The 22,013-nt window shown below is 32.5% G+C and overlaps 1 protein-coding gene across 1 annotated transcript in view; it reads right to left on the bottom strand.

Moving 5' to 3' along the window:
• The window catches only part of LOC105626216 (tachykinin-like peptides receptor 99D), a 53,836-nt gene extending 32,464 nt beyond the window's left edge, over positions 1-21,372 (bottom strand). Inside the window, exon 1 of the mRNA XM_012207522.1 lies at positions 20,927-21,372. Coding sequence (XP_012062912.1) covers positions 20,927-21,372 — 446 coding nt within the window. The remainder of the gene's footprint in view (positions 1-20,926) is intronic.
• Positions 21,373-22,013: the final 641 nt, after the last annotated feature.

The raw sequence follows: 22,013 nt of genomic DNA, 5'->3' as shown, positions 1-22,013 counted from the left end.
AGAGAGAGAGAGAGAAAGAGAGAAGTAGAAGCAGGAGCAGCGTCTTACTCTCCGCTTTTAGCATAACATGGTTATTAAACATCAAGGAAATATCCTTGACGTTTCTCTGTGCTTTTGCTCCTTACACAAATGTTAATCCACAGATGAACGTCAAGACGTGGCTGTAATGCGTGTACGAATACACGCTCGGTCCTTGTTTGATAGTACCACGAGGATTTCCATTTAAAGCTCATGATTTAATTCCAGGTTAATATCAATGTTTTAATTTAAAGAAAAAATACATGTTATTATGCAAAACCAACTTGAATGTTCCTGAAACGAGAGCATTATATTACTAAGATTTTATTCCGTGCTGTTCACTTTTAAGATTTTAATTTAACGCCATTCGTTTTCGGCATGTACTCGTAAATTTACAAGCGTACTCGTATTAAATTCGATGTAGTTGGGAAACTCATTGGAATTTCAATGCGAAAGCAAGCAATTGCGATTGATGAAAAAAGTAGTGTCGCAAAACCCTGTTTTTTCCTTAAATTATCTACAAAGCATTAATTTGTAACGCGTGTACGTAACGCTCGAAATTAAGGATTTTGCAGAGATAAACACTATTCGTGTGATGAAACTATTCATTTATTAGAGTCGAGAGAAAGTTGACTAAAAAACATTTTTGCTTTTCATGAATTATCCACAAAGTCAAGTTGTTACGATACAGAGTACAGATAGTTTTCGATGCTTTTACCAGTAACCAATCTACTTCGCATTCGTCTCAAGTAAAATGGTTTTTTACTTTTTACCCCTTGCAGAGTCACATACCTTTTCCGGTACGACGTCATCATCTACTCGAGAGTAAAGATTAAGGAAAGTCTTGACCTCTTTGCGTCGGACTTATACGCTTATTCGTACTACTTTTAATCCGCTGTGGCTTTCCTTACTTCGGCTAGTTTTAATCTTAGGATTACACATTAGATTTTCACATATATAGACCTTTTAGACTGGATATTTTTATATAAATAATAAAAATACATATTTATTTTTTCAGTAGATTGCTAGATAAAATAATAACATAAAATATGAAACATAAATGCAGAAAGTTATTTTTATCATTATTTTTGCCGTTCTTCTTAAAATAACAATTTGATAATGATGTTGCAATTTTTTATAACGATAACGATGACTAACTAAAAGTTAAGTTTGGGAATGTCACTTTTGAAAAATGACTTGTTATCATTACGCATTATTTATTTGAAAAAAATAATTTATTACTTGCGATGCTCGCTAAATTTGTTTTATTGTTAATTGAAAGAAATGTTCAGATCTATTGGACTTGCCATACTCGATTAGGTTAAAAAATTTATGTAAACGAATTGTAGCTGTGTACTTCGCAATTTTTTTATATAGATTTGTTGGTAAACCTTTACATTAGGAGACACCTCTTCGATGACTTGACATATGTTATAAAGTGAAGATACTGATCAACTTTTTCTTTTAAACTAGTTGGCGGTCTCTTATAGTTTCTAAGATATTTAGATTTACAATTTTACTAATACTTAAAAAAGGTAAAAATAAAAGGTTAAAATAGTAATCTTTATCATAAAAAACAAACCTCGATAATCTCAATCTTGACATATGTTCGCAAGATCACGATCCTGAGTAACCTTTAAAAGATTTTAGTTGATCACTGTTTATCAACGTTATTAACAAATTATTAACAAGTTATTAATAAGAGTTATAGAATAAGAGTTATAAAATAAGATAATTGTTCAGTTTAATCTTCTTAGGTGACGTACACTTGTTCACATGCGCATACATTTTATGTATTACATTAAATTTTATGTATTACATTAAATTTTCCTTGTTAAATAAATGAGTCTACAATATATTAAAAGTAATAGATATCAAAAAGATTAGACAAACTACGCAAGAAGGTGTATATTGAATATATCTATTAAAATTCTGTATGCAAGTGGGTGTATATTGAATCTATTAAATTTCCGCCTACTAAATGAATGATATGAATACGATAGATAAAGTATATATGTGAATATATAACATAACAAAGCAAAAAATCAAAAAATAAATATCAACTTTTTATAGTATAAAATGTATTTTAGTCTGATAATGAATACAACTTATATATAGTATTAGTCATAATATCAAAAACTATTAATACTCATGAAAATCAAATCTTCTTTTAAACATAAATTCAGCTAAATAATTGATATAATATTCTTTTTTTACGTCAAATCAAGGAATATTGTTTTATACTTTTCGCCACGCTCATTCAATATGCTGGCTGTGTGCTCCACTAACTGAACAAAATGATATTTGTGATTTACAGTTTCATGAATATAACCCTCATCTTTCAAATAGTTATATAATTTCCAACAATGAGAAATAATCGTAGTACTCAGCTTAATTCATATTTTAATTACATTTAATAGAGGCAGCAGTACGATTAGAAACTGGTTCAATAAATAATTTTTTAGATCCTCGTTCAAAATCTCGAAATTTTATCTATTGACCAGGCCTTTATTATTGTATATTTCCGTTTTCTCAATTTCGCGTCTATTTGAACAATTTTGTCCTCTCCTTCAAGAGACTCACTGCTAATATCCATTTAATACAAAGCTACAAAATCCATATAATAATAATGTAATAGAGAGAGAAAGAAAGAGAGAGAATAAAATAATAAATTATGTGCTTAAATAAAATACCTCGCGACAAAAATTTATCCAGGCGATAATTGTTTTTGATGATAATTGAAGTTCTTATTCTAAAAATGTATCGTGATGGTTTAATCATTAAAAAATAAGCGATAAAATGACATATAGTTTGAAGATTTAAACGACTTTTGGAAAATTGTTTCTTTCCTTCTTGTACATATTCCTTAAGAAAAAGTATTTCAATATATTGTAAAATATCATCAGTTAGTTAATCAATATATTGAAACACTTTTTCCTAAGGAAGGAATGAAATATTATATTTGTTCACATCACGCGTTAATGAAACGCAATAATTACATCGTGGACAATTTCACGAATAATACGATGATCAATCAAATAATTTAAGTTTATCTGTACCGACATAACATTGAAAAACTCGTAAAAATGTTGCATGTTGACGATTCAAACGACGCATAACTAACATCTGATAAATAAAGTCACTTAGTAGTACCAAAATGTAAATACTACCTTGAAATCATTTTAATTCTATATATATTAATAATACATATGTACACTATCCATCATATACAAGGTGTCATATACAGAAAAATAATGAAATTTTGAAAATGAGTTTTATATAATATATTTATATCTCGAAAACTATAAGAGATCGCCGATTAATTTGTAAGGAAAAAGTTGATTAGTACCTTCACCTCTATAACATATATCAAGGTCAAGGTCATCAAAGATAAAGAAGTATTTTCTGATATATGAAATACCAGCTTTGTTTTTTAATCTCGAAATTATACTTTCCTAAAGTGTATAATTAGAAATTTTTAATTTATCAGGTTAATTTGATACGTATAATTTTTTATAAATGATATATTCACTTGCAAAATAAAATGTAATAGTACAGTGGCCAATTTTTTTGCGGATAAGTATATTGACAACAATTCCCGCCATATGTATATCCCATATGTATATATGTATATACATATTTCATATAATCGTTCTGTATTATGCAACTGCGCACATTTTTATATGATATTGATAAATTTGAGAGATATCTCTGGGACGATTGTTAAATATTTTTAAAGTTTTATATTGAATTTTAATAAAGCTTACGATCTTTATTGAAAGTTGATAAATAGATGTTCTTGAAAAAGAAATAGAGTTACATATCCTGCATATTTTCCACACGTGGAAGCGAATCATAGGAAGGAGGGCTACGAAAATTCTCAGTTACCTTTTTTGTCAGAGATTTTTCAGAGTAGATAGTATAAATTGCACCCTTCTATATTTTGTTAAAATTTGAAACAGTTTTCAAAGATCCTGAGTCATGGCCCTCCGAACCATTACTACATCATCATGATAATAAATTACAAAGAATATTAACTTGCGTTCCTTCTCGAGATAAACTTAGGAGATACGTGAAAGTTTTGAGCAAATAAATAACTGAGATTAATGCGAGTCCATGTACTTTTCTACTTTACTATTATAAATTTTGTAGTTTCAATGTTATTTTAAAAATAAGCCGCACAACATGATTTTCTATTTATTTTCTTGTTTGTACTTTGTCGTTCGAATGACACGCATAATCTGTCAAAGGAATTTCTTTCAGCGCGAGAATGAAGATGCTCTTCAAATATAATTTAAAATGCAAATCGACTATAAGTAGAGAGTATAAATTCTCAACTAAATTATTTGTTCTTTTTGCGGTGTAAAATCACATCACTATTTATGTGTTGATATTACAATTTAGCATGCCAACTATATTACAGCAAAGGTGGTCAACTTTTTTGTCTGGCCATTGTAAAAATTTTGATATTTTTTTGTGTGCCACTCTCTGTTACAAATTAACCAAAAAAACTATAATTTTACTTATACTTTCTTCTCTTACATTAAAGTAAAATGACTTCTATTGTTTAACAAACAATACATTTTTTTTTTCATTTATTATTTTACTTTCATTTATTATTTTACTTTCGTTTTAAAGTAAATCGTTATAAACCATAAATCAAAATATTAATCAGAGGTTGCAGTTGTTTGATTTATTTTTGCGCTTAGAGCATTTTCCATTTTTATTCTTTGGATAGAATTCTCTATTCTCTAAAAAAATTCTCTAAAAAAATTACATGACAACTATTAATATACTCAAAATTTTTATTGTATACAACAAAAACATAACAATGAAATATCTTTAGTACAAACAAACAAATGAACGCAACCAGAGACGATAAATGTAAAAAATAGATTTTAGTGAAGTACGATTATTATTTTACTATGTCATTTTTTATTTATTTATTTTTCTTTGATAGAACTCTTCTTTAGGCACTAGTAGCACGCGTGTCACAGGTTATTCATTCTTATGCTTGTGATATTATATTATATCATAGAATTTTGCGATATCATATAAATACCAGATAAATTTCTTTCTTCTTTTGCGTTTATCTTCTTTTTATAATTGTTACAGTTACGTTGAACGTTCTGAAACTGGAATGCAAGAAATTTAATTGATATAGCGTGATTTGCATTACCACTACATTATACACAGCATTGATTTTGCCTTATTAGATTTGCGCTTCACTAATCACTCATTATTCTCGCCAACGATGTTTTCTTGTAGCGCGATCATGAATTACGTTTTACAATCCCTTGGTTACTCATAGCTTCGGTACAATACATATTTTATTAAGCTACGTCATGCTCGACGTGGATCCCTCGTTACTGTAATCCGTCGCGACGAACGTTCATCTCGACCGAACTAACCAACGCAGATTAACTCGTCGAAAACGCCCGAGCCAAGTTATCAGTTCTTGCATTCTGCGGTTGCCTGCCCCGAAGTTTCTTACCATCAAACTGTTTCTTATCTTCCATTGTGCTACTCTCATATCATCCTTTCTTCCGTTTTGACACCGCGTGACAGCATCCCGTCGCTCTACTATTCCACCCTTTGATTACAATTGCCATAATTCACATTGTAACTCACCTTGCTATCCACAAAGGAGTTATAGTTGGTGTCGTACTGCTGTGCACGCTTCGTTGTCAAGTGCTCTATTAAGGAAGCCGTTTAACCGTCGAAACCGCGATAGCGTCCGCTCTCATCAGATTATTATTATTGGTAAAGGAAGGACGTTGATCGATGACGCGGATTCATTATCGGCTAGTCTGGCGGCGTCGGCTGCTAACGTTGACAACATCCGGGTTGGCGTGGCGTTAACGTCCAGGTCGGCGTTGACGTTGGCATGTAATTGTAGCTTGCGCAATTGTAGTCCTCGCTGATATTCGATGACCTGGCAGCGTCCCAGAACGCCCAGTACCGTTTGCTCGTCAATTCGGCGACTAAATCGACGATTGATCCATCCGCATGCGAATATTCCTGTTTCCCATTTGCGGCCTCACATTGTAATTCGCTTTGTAACTCACGTTCAGATTAGCCTTTTGATTCGGATTACTGGTACGACAGTGGAAATGTGCTGCCGATGGCTCGTGGATACAGAGGAAGTGGATTGCAGTGACGCTAAAGGCGTCCATCTCAGAGGTATCGCCTGCCACAGGATGGACGTTCAGGAAATTGATGCTCACGTCTCCATTTACCTTCAACCTGACATAATAGTTCGTGGTGTTTGCGTTCATTCCAAGACTGGCACTTGCTCGAGCAACGCTCTCGACAAGTTGAACGCGGATTCACTTCGGCGAGTTATCAGGCACGAGTAGCGTTTGATTCGCAACTTCGACATTGACCTGATCGAGATTGAAATCGAGATTCTCTTTAAGATGAGGCACTTCTCTTGTGTCTTGAATTCTCTCGTGTCCATTGAGATCGATCGATCCCTAAACGGCATCGGAATTTTAATCGACCTCTCTTTCCCAATTGTTGGTGAGATAGCACTATCGGGTATTTTGATTAAAATTCGCGTTACAGTTCGCGTCTACACTGCCGCTTATTTATTAGTGCTTTTCAGCAAGGGACACAGAGTAAAATCTTAAATACAATGAAAAGCAATAGGAACAGAGAATAAAAGATTTTAATCTATCAGAAATTGTATATTAGAATGTACGTTTCTGAATTTGTTATTCTCTATTTCTATTGCCTTATAACATATGCTTTTCATTGTGTTTAAGATTCATTATGTCTATTTTACGACAGTGTGGTTGTAAGTAATTGTAGTTGCAAAAATTGACCAATCATAGTCGAATATGAGGAAATTATTTGATTGTGATTAGTGAATTTTTACAAATACCACTTACATCTATTCTTATGTACTTGTAGAATAGGCTTTACATATAATAATATTAAGTGTAGTAAAAAGAAATCCATTATTTTTCCATTCAATTTCATGCAAAAATAATGGATTTCTTTTTACTACACCTAATATAAGCATAAACTCAGCAAACACCAAGTTGCAAGTAACATATGTATAATATATGTATAATATATGTATAATATGTATAATATAACATACATGTTATATTACAGTTATACTGTTGAATGGGAAATTATAACCAACATATGCGTTATATGTAATATATGTATTTGGTGTGTATTAGGAAAGCATAACATAATATCACTAAATCAATGAGCACATAATGTCATATTGATTTACATAAGATACTCATTGATCCAGTGGTCTTATGCTATGCAGGTTATGTCATTTTATGTGTGATGAGCTTTACACAGTATTCATTTCATTTCTATTTAACATAGGCAAACAAGGATGTAATGGTACCATTCGTGTCTGTTACTGTGAAAGCAAGTTATTTACACTGACCTATCGATCTATAACGTACTAGATGTAATTTCTATAATCAAGTGAAAAGACGCAGAATATTTTGCAGATCATTTGAACATCCTTACAACAATCTAATACTGACTGCAATATTGAAAAACAGTAATTAATTATTTTAAATATTAAAAATTGTTATTTATTTAGTATTCCAAAAAAAGTTAATAATTAATAATTACTTTTAGTAATAAATTGGCTAGTATTAAATTAGATTTCTGTAGGATATCGAGTAATTTTGAAGATAATGTCATTAAAAATTCTTTGACACTGTAGTCGTGATGATTACGCCGATTGTCGATGTTTCCATTGTGCTGTTGGTGTTTTTTGATGAATCTATTACATATTTCTTGGCTTTTCATAATCTTTTCGTTTTCTCCGATCTCTGCATTAAATATTATTAATATACGGTCGATGACAAATCAGCGGAATAAATTGTTTCGAATTGTTTAGTTGCAACAGGTTGCGATTCAACAGGTTCGGTCGCTTTCGCCTTCGAGTGTCTACTTAGACATCGCCGATGCGTAGTTTCGTTTAATCTGATTTTCCGCTCGAGGATCAAATTCAGATGTCCTGTTGCTTAAAATCATCGTTTGCGGATTCGCAAGAATCTGTCCTTGCAACCCTCGATTTAGAACTTGGCTTGCATGCTTTTTATCTCAAAAGATTAGTCAAATACGAGTCTCGATACATAATATAAATTTGAATTGACGACTCAGACGGGATGAATATGTTTTGCTTCGAGTGTTGCGCATTATCTAAAAAATTTCTGACAAAAATCTGCTGAGTGTTTTGTATATTCGAGTATGTGATTTTATATTTTTATTAGGTTAATCATAAGATTTTATTTTCAGTAGGTAACATTAACCCTAGTATAATATTCATTAGGGTTTAACGTATCTTATGCGATTTTTTTACATTTTTTTTACTGTAACTTTTTTTATAATATACTTTGAAGACCCGAATTGAGACTGAAAAAAAACTTTAAAAACTGCCCATGATATGATAAGCCTGCAAGGGTTTTGTTTTGTATTATTCTCAATGAGAAAATGCAAGTTCAAAGAAGGTACTTGGAACTTATCTTGTGATTAGCTTATAAGTTTTCGGATACTCTTCATTTTTTATTAAATATACGTTTTATTAAATATATGTTTACTGAGTTTCGGATGGTATAAAAAGTAAGTACGTGAAAATGTAAAACTAAAAAGAATTAGATTTCAATATAATAAATAATAGAAATTTGATCATTTCTGTCAGTCTTCGGAGATCGCTCGACCGGAGCGGATTTATTGCTTTCGAGCAAGCGTCATTCTCTAAACTAAATCCTAATAAACTTAATTATACATACTATAATAATATTTATACATGACAATCCTTTATCTACTTATATTATTATTCTTTTATATTGTTCAAATAATAAAATTTTATTTATTAATTATAAACTTAAAATATGTAGATTCTTAAAAAACGTCGATTTTCGAATTCAAATAATTATACTTTTTTGAGCGATTTATATTGTACTATTTTATTTGTTAGTTCAAATCAATTAAAAAAAATCCAAGTTTTTTTGTTTGAACATTAAATTTGAGAATTTAAAAATTTGATTTTTTTATCCAAAGTAGTTATTTTTTTCGAATTTTTGCAATAAAATTTCTTTGAAGCATTGTTATTACTTGAAAATAAAACATTATTTATTTTATTCATATTTATCTGTCTTTGTCGGACTTCGAGGTATAAATTTCACACGTTTTGAGCTAAAAAATACGTATTCAGTCCAGAGATATAACGTGACAAAGTTGCAGAGTTTCACACACAAACTGGTATTATAAGGAAGATAACCAAAAATAACAATATACTAAAGTTGTCGCTTTAAATATGAATACTTTCTTTTGTTTTAGCAAATGCATTCATAATCTTAACAGCTTATATGTATCAACGCATCACATAACAAAAAAATATTAGGGTTATTAAAGTTTATCGCTTGTTATAAAGGATTAGAAATGAAAAATCAAGATATATTTTCACCACATTGTGCTGTATTACTATCATACATTATGCTGTATTACATAAAGATAAAAACGCTGTGCAAACCTGAAAAAAGATATGTGTGGTATACAATGAAGATAGTCTCAATGATTGCATTAATTTTGGTTTATAAAGTTTTATGATGAAAATTTCTCTGTTAAAGGTAAAACACGTTCTGGCTAAGTGCAGTAGATGGTGATTCAATCAAGGCCTTAACCAAAAATAATCCGCAATCCTTTAAGATATCACAGAAGAGCTTAGAATATCTAAATTGAGTATTGAAAATTACTTACACAAATAAAAAATGAGAAGACTTTGATTAACCTCCCCCCCCCCCCTCTTCTTTTCTTTACTAATTTATGGAAGATTGAAAGTATCTATATGGAGGTATCTATTTACCCTATTTTGATTCCGTATGCGGAAACGTTGGCCATATAAAGAAAAAGAAGAATATGGCGACATCACTATTTCTGTTGGTATTGCATCGAATATTTACAATTTGTATCACATTTCGTTCACGTCGAACGATGAAATTTACCATGTCGTTTCCAGATACGTACGTACCGTATCGATACGCGACGTTTTGATTGACGCCAATATTTGCATTGCGGTCGCCGACGTTTGCGTGTTGATCGGAGCTGTCGGCTATTGATGCACGTCGTGATGCAATGTCCTTTTTAACGGAGATTTCTACGGAAGTTTTGTTTCCGGACGAATGACTGACGTCGAGGCGAATAGTTGCACGATCCGCGGTTATTGTTCGCGATTCAAGATGGCATTGGCATTCGCATTGGCAGCCGCGACTGTATCCGACGGTGAATTGTCGACGGTTCCGATTTTAAATTCGACTTCCTTCCACTCGTGTCAGCTCGCGCTTCGCCGTCAATTTTATTGGCTATTATCTCTGGGAAGCCAGAGTACCGCGATGCGGTACTCGAACATTTGCCCAGTTTTCCCGCAATCCTCTGAAGTTGGCTTAAGTGATTCATTCCTAACATTTGATTGAACCGCGAGTTGCTCGCTTTCGCGAAATGCCAATATTCCAGTTCGTTATTAACGTTGGTATTTAAGGCGGTATTTACGTTCGCATAACCATCTGAATTACCTCTTTCGTTGAAATTTTGCAAGGATTTTATCATGGTGTCTGACAATTCCGCATTTCATCGTCTTCGTCAACGAAGACGAAGCAATTGAATTTTCTGTGTTTATATTTACGCGTGCGGTCGATCTAGTATTGTCGCTGAAATTGTCGCTCGTTGTTATCCGATGTATTGTTATTCTTCGTTGCTTGTTGAATTGTTCAAATCCGTTCGAAGCTATGTTTGATCGGCGCTTTTCGCGTTCAACGAGGCAAACTTTATCGTGTCTTTGGCTACACGTTGATCCTCGTTCAGATTTTTCTTCGAAAGTGCTCGTAAGCGTCGCTTCATTACCCAGAGCCACGATTTTTACAGCGAAATCTCACTTCTCGAACTCAAACTTCTCTCGGCATTTTATTTGTTTTGAGGTCTGTTGGATGATAGTTTCATTGTTATACATTTCGAGCACCAGTGACCCACTCTGAACTTTCCGTTTGATATTTTGGGTATATAGAGAAGTTATGAAAAATAAAATTTTTTATTTTTATATTATATGTGAATACGTATACAAGATTTTGTCTCAAGATTTTTTGCTAAACGCTATTGTATTGGTAGAGCGGATTAAATTGTCGAAAAGTCCTCTATCATTTTGCAATTTTCGCAATAGTTAACAAGATATTAATTACTAAAAATCACGCTGAATATTGGTTTTCAATAATTTTTTACTCAAATACTATCAATTTTACAAAAAAAACAGCAAGAAATAAAATTGTTTATTTTCTTCTCATAAAGTTCTGAGAATTTTTTCAGAATTTTTTATATCATATTTTCTCATGTTGGTAAAAATAAGTTGCCAATAAGAAAATGCAGTACTAAAAAGTTGATAAAAAATTCTGAAAAAATTTTCAGAACTTTATGAAAAAAAAACTAACAATTTTTGTCTCTAATTGCAGTTTTTCTGTAAAGTTGATAGTATTTGAGAAAAAAATTATTGAGGATCAATATTCAATTCTTAGTAATTAATTCTTAGTAATTAATCTTATTAACTATTGCGAAAATTGCAAAATGGTAAAGAACTTTTTGACTTAGTTTAATCCGCTCTATTTACACAAAAGTGGCAAAAAATTTCGGGAGACATCCTATATAATTATAATATATGATTATAATATAATATAATTATAATATAATTATAATATAATTATAATATAATTATAATGGTACATTAGTATATTGGTACATTATAGGCTTTAATTTTTGTTTATAAAAATAATTTTTATAAATTTTTTTAATTTGTTATATTTATTAAATAACAGTACGAGTACATTATGAAATTACATGTTATTTAATAAATAACAAATAAATAACAAATAACAAAGAATGACCGCCAAAAGAGCGGATTTTTGCTTGCTTTTTGATTCTTGATTTTCGAATCAAATGATCTTTTTAATGCTCTATATTTCTGAAACCAATCACATGCTTAATGTAAAACTTTTTTGTAATTAATATCTCATCATAACTATCATTTGGCATAAAATTCGATTCTAAAATCGAGAAAAAAACAGATATTTTTTGCGATCGTTCTTTAATAAATACGACAAAAATATCATAGATTATTAGTGATCTACGCGGTGTGATAGTCACATAATTCTTAATCAGGAAGGTCTCAAAGATCCAGAAAGCATCAATTTTGCGATCTTTTTTGTTTTTTTTCAGATGTTTTTCAGATGTTTTGATGTTAAAGTTTTAATTGATTTAACGAACCTTTATCTATTTTCATCAATGTAGATATTAATCTTAAATTACTCTTCATCTTTTTCTAATTTTTAGAACTAAAAAATATAGATTTTATTATTGTTTTTTGATATTACAATTTGCAAATTTTATTTCAAATTTCATTTGAAGAATAATGGGGACTTCTGAGTTCGAAGTTTGCCCAATTAAGTAACTAATACTTTCTGCGCAGTTAAGGATTAAATTGGACATGGAACGTGTTAATTAACGATTCAATATTCTTTCTTTTTTGCCCGATCGCTTCAATTCTGGCAACAGAATTTAGCTTCATTTTTAAAAAGCGTCATACAGCACTTTGTAATCCATGTTATTTTGCATAGAATTGATCAGCTTTCGTGATAGGTATCTACGTGGAAATTTTGCCAGGATTTCGTAATCTAATTTGAAGAGGGAGTCAAAAACTGCCATCGACTAAAACCATTGCTCGTCAATTTATTCGTGAGCTATTCAATGTGGCGCAATGTGTCGACGCATCAAGAGATAGGAATCAATTTGCAAACTTGTGTCGGTCTCTTCTATGAAACAACGCTCGCGGACAAACCAACTTTTCGTTATAAACAGTCCAGCAACGAGAGATCGACATTCGCTTGCAAACTGATGCTGGATCACCGAGTATCGTTTGGCAATTGTTTATATCGTGATCACGTTTCTGATAGCAAAACTGAATATAATACAATAACGGAGAAGGATAAACTCTTCGATTATTATTACCAATGCATGGAAACGCGTAACGTTTGGTATCAATTCGCAACGAAGTTTCGACAGCCGTTGGAGGATGAGTTCGATGGATCGATTTCGATAGTTAGATACTTCTCAATGTCTATCAATTTCGATAACGTTTCTTGTAAAATTAATGCGACAGGTATGTAAATTAAAATTTGTATGAATTATATTCTTCGATAAAGAAAATTAATTGCGTATCGCGGCACTAAAAAATAAAAATATTCCAGCTGTTATCTTAATTCATTCGTTTGATTAAACAGTTTCTTTCTTCCAAGTTTCCTCGAGTGTCACTTTGTTAGTCATTTTGTTAGTCAGCTGTCGGATGGTCGTTAGCAGAGTCATCGTTACAGTGATTGTTAAAGTTTGAAGCGACAGTACTCGTTAGTCGATTGAACTTAACGCGATTTCTCACTCAGTTCCTTGTTCTCTTGGTGCAAGGCTGCATTTCGTTGCAGACTTTCGTCGTTTAAAGTGACCTGGATTGCCATAATCGATTCACGTTCCGGTGACAATTCCCGTGAGATGGGATCTGCGCTACGATCGATCGAGGAAATTGAATCGTGATTCATCGTCATTTTGGGGAAGAAGGCCGGCGATCTGGTCGGTTAGGTTCTGACTTGAACTGCTTGGACGGAGTTGGGTATACCGTTAAAGCACTCTTGATTGTACTTGACGTCTTTTCCACATCGTCCGATAACGGTTATGAAGTCCGAGTGTCACTCGACGTCTCTGTCTTCGACATAGCCGCTATCGAATCCGAGTTTGACCTTTCAAACACGAGTTTGAGTGATAAAGCTGGTATTGTTGAATCTTCGGTGACTACTCGAGTCATAGATGCATCGACATGTGGTTTGCTTGTATCTCCTTCGCAATCGAATTTCCGTTCAAGAAGCGCTACGATATTTTTAGATATCATCAAGTTTCCACTTTACACGTAGTTCACGTTATTGCAATCGTTATATACATATTATATTCAAGGTGAGCTGTTAGATTGTAGCTAGATTCATAAATTTTTCACTCGTCCAACGTTGATCACTATCAAAGCTTGAAACAGGCGTGCTGCTGCCGACTTTCTAGGATATAATCGTGAAATGCTGAAAATATAGATTCGCACTGAATTCACTATCGTCATCATCGATTACCTTGTCTAGTAGATGAAACTTGTAAAAAATTTACTTTATTTACTTCCTTCATTTCCCATAGTTACTCGCTAGAATTTCTATTGATTAAGCTCTCTATATTTAAATGATAATTTGCTATTAATAGCATATTATATTTCATGGACAGTTAATCAATAATGACGATAAGAATTAATATTGATAGAATTTCAGAGTTAATAATTTATCAAGTTAAAATTGATAGAATGTTAGACAGTTGATACAGAATATTAAGATTAATAACTGATATTTTATTAAGATCACGAATAATTGATAACAGATACGTAATCGGAAAATCGAATTGGATCACATTGCTCTGAATCCATTGCTCAATGTGAATTTATATTCTATCTTATAGAGTGAACCAATCTGCTACGCATCACCAATAAGCACCGCTTTTATCGATGCATCGACGATAGCATTAGTGATGCTATATTTCGGCCTTTAATTGAGTCATTTTTATCGACCCTCAATGCTCTCTTAGTGATTTCCAAAGCAATACTGCAGGCTTTATTTGCTTTAGCAGAGATACTCTCCCGTCATTTTTCAAAAACATAAACGTTCTGACTTATTCACAGGCTGCCATTTACGTATCATTGAGTTCTTATTGAATTTCTATTATAATATGAATCCACTTGGGGGAGTAAGATTGCATTATTTTCGTTGCTGTTTTGGGCAAACGTTATTGTCGAGTTGAAGAGGAATATTTTTCTCCGGGTTTCATGTTTTTTATTTTCTCGCGTGGTAAAGCAACTTCTACGAGATTCTGAAAGTATGGCTCGCGATGATGGTAGTGCACCCATCGCGCGGCATTGTTTCAACACGGCTCTCATTTGAATTGGTATCGGAAGCATATACATACCGTGCAAGGAGCTAACTGCGTCCCGTTGTCAACGTCGTGTCGTGCTGCGTATATGCGAATAATGCATGTCAAACATACGTAGAGACGTCACATTTGGAAATGCGCATTCTTTAAACACAAATATATATATATATATATATATATATATATATATATATATATATGTGTGTGTGAGCATACATATATATATATTATATGGTTTCATGTAGGTTTTGCACATGTCAAATATTGTTGAATAACAGAATTCTATTTCTAGATGTGAAGTCTTTAGAATAATATATTTCTCGTATTTAAAGTAATACATTTCTCGTTCTCTTCCTTCCCTTCTATTTCTTTGATGTTATATCTCTTTAAGACTGCAATTACGTAGTGTACACACCGGTTACCATGCGTTATGCGTTAGTTTATTTATCATAGTATTTGACATTCGCACTTTGCTGTTTGGTAAGCAAATGAGATTTGCTGTAAAAGTAAGCAAAAATTGAAATTTTGCTACGATGATATAATAAAACTACTGTATTGATAAAAACGAAGCTACTGATCCTGAATGTTTGATGATGAACATTTCAATACAGTTGCTGTGTCTTGTTATGTAACGTAAATATGTTTCTATTCAGTGTAATGTGCAAAAAGTGAGGGTGTATTTTGTACATAGAAAATTGAACGTCACGTTTTAATGGGATAAGACGTTCGCGCAAAAGAATAATGCAACCAATAATGAAAAGAGACGAGCGAAAACCACGATAGGAAGAAAGCTTTTCTGGAATAAAAAGAAGCATCTTCTCGAAGCATTTTCTCGATGATAACCTTTCGGGATAAATATTAAGTGAAGACCTTTTGCTGGCGAATTTACGAATTGCATGATAGAAAAGAAAAATCTGTTCTCGACAGCGTTTAAAGCAAAAAATAGTCCGGAAAATCAATTCATCTTTCTATTGTATGTGGGCGAGATATATTTTATTATCACGAAATTTGAAAATAATATTTCGTAGGAAAATTTGTAAAAGTAACATGCGTTATGCAGATCCTGCTCGACGTACACTCGCATTTTAATGAGCTCTGTTGCAATCTAGCTAGGGTTCTAAATTCTGAATTAAGCAAAAAGGCACTGCAATTATTCACGGTTAATATTTCAATCCTTAATATGACTTGCCACCCTACGAAGCACGGACGTTTCCTGGTTTCTAGATATATGGAGATACAGCATTAACCGCAAAAACCTAATTAGTTCATTTCGTTGTGGCTGCATCAAGGTCAAGTGCCTCGTGAAATAATAATTTGTAACTCCTTTCGTAGGATTATTCTCATTGGGATTTTTCCCTTATTCTTATGGCGATACTTAATGGTGTCTTTTATAACTAGTCGCTTTCTCGTTGGCGTTTTCCACTGTAGAAATACTTGGTGTGAGAAATTCAAAAGACGACACAAGCTATTCTGTATCTTACACTGTGGCAATTATCTATCAAAATAAATAATTGCCACAAAACTGAAAATCAGGGATCAAATTGTTAGAAAAATGGAAAAAAACAGGAAAATTAGGAAAAAGTCAGAGAATTTTGTAAAATTTTCTTGAAAATAAAAATTCTTGGTTTAAAAAAAATTTAATATATTGTATCATATATCATAAATCATACCTACATAATTTCGAAATACTATACTTAGTTTGACAATTAAAAATGCAAGCAATGTCAGTAGCATTAATAGTAATTTACATTACCATATTAAATTGATCTCTCAATAAAATATTTAACGATTTCTAAATCAGAATGAAAATACAAAAATTTTTTAATATTATTAAAAATCGGAGAAATTGCATGAAATTTTATCTGAAAATCAGAGAAAAGTTATGGAATTTTAGGATGAAGCATTAATTATGACAATCTCTATCTGTTTTCGCGAATCTATACAAAAAAAAGTTTCTTACTATAAAAAAAAGTGTGTCAAGCTTCTTATTCGCCATCGCCTTTTTCTTTCAAGAGTGACTTTCTCCTAGTAATACTTCGCATTACCAGATTAATGTGCCTCTACGCTGATAGGTAATGATAACAGCAATATTCTTGCGTGGGTTATCGAGTGCTGAAGAAATTAACTGGCGGTCCAATCTCTGAGTTTTTTTTATATCTATAATAACGTCTGCTTCCGACGCGACCGATTCTACAGAGTGCAGTCGACAAAATCGCGTGAAAATTCATTTGAAAAGGATTTGCCGCAGAATCTACGCTGTAAACTCGATTTCACTTCGGTGTCTCTGTCGCGAATTCATCGGAATAAATTTTCGCCGGAACTCTACATTCGTTGTCTGCGCATCGTGTAAGCATTCAATTTCATCGCATTTACCGAAGCTTGTTGCAGTAACATAAAGCTCCTCTGTAATATATTTAATGATCTAGATAAAAGCTTCCAGTGAAAATCGATCGAAACGATATCCGAGCAGAGTACAATACCAGTATTTCTATCACACGGGCGCAATGCTTACATTCTGGTGAGAGAGATTTTCTTCTCTCTCTCTCTGTTTCTCTCTCTCTCTCTCTCTCTCTCTCTGCCTATTTCCATCATACCATAGTGTATTGTCGAAGTCTCAGATTGCCTCGTTCATGGTAAAGCACATTATTATCATTTATCAGGGAATGTAGCCGTAGTCGATCGAGTGCAATGCTCCATTGGCGTTTCTCTGCGGACGAAATGTCACTTGACTTTATATCGATATCACCCGCGGTAATGTCGGGCTTTTCGTTGTCGCGCAAGCAATAATATGCGTAATATTTGCATTAGCCTCTAATGTATCCGTCGAAAATTAGTTCTACGCGATAAATCCATCGGTATGTGACGTGCGCTGTTCGCGGTTATAGGCAATTGCCATCGACATCAGTAGACGATCTCTCCTGCGTTCTATTCCTGGCATAAAAACGAATTTTAGGATTTACGACCCGAGCACCTTTCGATATCACGATAGCATCTGTCGATGACATCGGACGATCGAAATTTTTATCATTTTTCGTGTTTTTTTTAATCGAATGTTGCTTTCAAAATGTTTAAATCTTCGAGAAATATATCGTCATTTTAGGATAACTCTTGGGAACATATAAAAAACATTGAATATATAGAGTATCTCTCACAGAACGCCTTTAATCATTCTACGTTTCTCGTGGCTCTCGATGTTGTCTTCGAATAATGGCTTTTCTTCTGCAGCACAATTGAGAAGAAATGAGCATACGTTCCTTCGAGAAAGAAAGCAATGTTCTGACTAGCAGTTTTTCTGTATTCAGCTTTCGAACTTTCTAGTTCCTTGAAGTAATTATTCATTTCGCAGAACGTGAATTTATCGTAATCGATTTTGAGATAGATTGTTTGATTTGAAAAGTGACTAAATTTTTAATCGAGATTTATGAGAATTTAAGAGGTCACTCTCAGAATGTTACTAATGCAATCGCATTAGTTCTGATGTCTTTAGAGTTCTATTTTTTGCATCAGTTTTGATTATTTTGAACAGTTTCTTCCTTCAACTAAGAGAATTCATTTTTTTCTGATCTGATTAATTGTAATTGAATTAAAAAAATAATTGAACGAAAAAAAAAAGTAATATGGACTTGCGGTGATGATAAAAAGGACGGTGAATTATGTATTCCGTTGAGAGTGTAATTCTGTGAATAGCGTTAATTCAAGAGGGAAGTCGCTTTGGAAAATTAGCCCGGCATTTTCCAGCTCGCAGATTGAATTGCACTTCTCCGATATTACCGCAAAAATATTCTTATTCTATTTGCCCATTTCTTCATGCATTTCCATTATTGAATATGTCGTTATAAGATAACTAATAACACTGCTCAATAAAAAAATTTTTTTTAAACACTATAATTTTCTGGATGCTGAATATCAAATTTGTTTTCCAAATTGCTCCATTAAATCATAATTTTGAAAAATTTGCAATTAAAGTTGCAAAAAGGGATCATTTTCACATATTTTGTCATGTTATAATTACGATATGCTGAAGAAGTTTTATTGCAATCAATTATTAAATATATTATTAGGACTTTCAATTTATGGCTATGGTTAGTAAGTTATTCACAGTTAATAATATAAAATAGTCAAGGACTCTTAAAAATTCAATATCAATATAATGATAAAAAGTAAATAAGAGTCGATTCTTTAAAATGTAAACGTAAAAATTATTAATAGTATACATAATAAAAAACAAAGATATTAATACATGTTTCGACTCCTATATTGAACCATCTTCAGATATTATCCTCTTCGTACTTTACATTAGTTTCCATCGTCAAAGAGATAAAAAACATAAAGTAATGTGTTCCAATTTATGTAACGATTTTGTTGAACGTTACATGGAAGACATCAGTTATTCACAAACAATTAGATTATCAATTGTTATGGAATTTCATGATGTTTTTCAAAAAGACAAAATTCGTTCATCAATAATTAAATAAATAATTTGATAAAATAAAATTTTATATGTCTTTGTTTTTATATGTCTTTGTTAAAAGTAAGCAAACAATATCATCTCGATGAAACACTTACCAGAAGCCAAAACAAGTAATAGTATAGTATCTCTGTTTTCTATTATGTATGTATTTAACTCCTATTAATAATTTATTTATACGTTTATATTTTAAAGAATCAACTCTTATTTGTCTATTTTATATTATTATTTATATTATTATATTATTATTTATAGCTGAAACCTATCGCGGAAAAGTTGTAAATTAGGTGGTGAATTAGGTCATTGATAATTTACCAGATACCTTTCAACGAATTCAATATCAAAATTAATAAATTCAAAGTGATGAATTCAATGTAATGGAATATGTTCAAAACTTGAAAATATTCGAATTATTGCAAAAATTTATATATAGACTTTTATAATTTTGAATTGTAGGTTATTTGATAAATGATTTATAATTAATAACTATATCTGTAATAGAGACCACGTTTAATTAATATTTAACCTGAATAGATAACATAAATATCTTGTTAATCAAACCGACTAAAAAATCCTATATACAATATATCAATATACTTCAGTATATTCAGTCATATATTGTAGTTACAATAAAAATATATGAAAACTAGCCTTTTTTGCAATATCTACTGATAATAGCTGGATTAAATCATAAATAAAGAAGTTGAGATTTGTTGAACTATGTAATTGGATCTTAGTGACGAAGTTTCATTTCATCTAACCGCAGGAGAGGTGACGCTAGATCGCAAATGTTTATCTTTCTCGTTTTTCTTGGCTGACTTTTGACGTCAGATTGATCCCCATCGTTATAGCTTGAGATCTTGCTTCCGTTTCGCGATTAACCCTTCTTAAATCCAACGTATAAGCACGCCCACGTTGTATCTACTTTAACACACTAGGATTTCTCTATGGTAGATGAACAGAAGGAAATATATTTTTCCAGAACTGAACATCGATCCAAGTGGAGTTTCAGCAGAAGTTTCACGAACTAAAAGCGAGAATATATTTAAGTGAAGGGAAGAAAGATAGCGTACGGAAGTTAGAAAGCCACTATCTTTGAGATTATTATATTTGATGAGCTAAAAATCAGCGATAACTCGTGCTTAAGCAGGACGATTAGCGTTGATGAGATATATCTCTTGTTCATTGATGATAACATCACGATTTGATAACATCACGTTTAGTAATAGTAGGAAGAGAACTTAAGTGATATTGATCTAATTAATATTAACTATCGTGATATAATGCTATATTATTTTTCATTTATAATTTATTTTCAAGAGCGTTATTTATTCCATATTATTCCATTTATATTATATTATTCCAAATAAATATTATTCCAAAAAAAAGAGAGAAGAAAAAGAAAAGACTTACCGATCAATGGCTATCGCCATCAATGTAAAGACGCTGGCGCATATTGTGAGAACCGCGATGAACTGGGAAATCTTACAATAGAGCGTTCCAAACGGCCAATGGCTGTTGAGCATATAGGTATAGTTGAAGGTGACATTCAAGGTGGATACCATGGCGTCCGCGATACTGAGATTCACCAGGAAGTAATTGGTGACGGTGCGCATCCGCCTGTGCGCCAGCACGATCCATATCACTATTAAATTGCCACCGGTCGCCACGGTGATCATGCCGGCGAATAGAAGCGTCCAAATCATCTGCCGCCACCACGGAAGCACAAATTGATTCCGCGGCGCCAAATCCGTGTAGTTGGTACCATTGTGATAGGTGTCATTGTCGAACCACAGCGTTGTCACGTTCCAGAGATGAGACGTGGAATTGTACGTCATCAAGTCGTCGAGGCTCTGCATCACGAATATCACGGTCTCTTCGCTTATGTTAAGCTAGTATAAGAGCGAAAAACCGTCGCCGTTTTCACCCTTGCTCTTCACCGCTATTCAACCGCCACCGTTGCCCGCCTTTCCGTTTGCAATTTTGTTTCTCACAGCGTCTTTCTTATCTCGCCTTAAAGTGTACTGAGCTTTCGCTCGGAACGCACAATCTTCCCTCGTATTATTCCGTTACTCACTATTCTTTTTTCTCTTCGAGATGAGCCAAATTTTTGATTTCAACTGATTTTTTTTATAATCTCTAACATTTATGATAACGATATCGGGATCATTATTTGTCAGGGATGTTTGCATTGATTTATCTCTTTTAAAAGCCGAATATTTTCGAAATACTTTGGTGCTCATAAAATTTTCTTGTCGCTTTATTTAAGGGATAGAAATTTGATACAGGTAGAAATCAGCGCAGTTGTCGTTTTTCAAGGCAAGTAACTTACACATTCCTGTCAGCGCATACCAGTCGACTATGTCGGGTGAGCTTTCATAACTCTAACGTAACGCCGTCGTACGTAACTTTCGTCGTACTTGTTCTCGTGTGATAGAAGGGCACGTTACAGTCGAGGCATCATGACAATTTTCAAGTTCTTTGCATTCTCTTTTCGTCG

This window comes from Atta cephalotes (genome assembly GCF_000143395.1).
Source record: "Atta cephalotes unplaced genomic scaffold scaffold00005, whole genome shotgun sequence".
Lineage (NCBI taxonomy): Eukaryota > Metazoa > Arthropoda > Insecta > Hymenoptera > Formicidae > Atta > Atta cephalotes.
The sequence above is the reverse complement of the archived record's forward strand: the minus strand, read 5'-3'. Positions and strand labels throughout refer to the sequence as shown.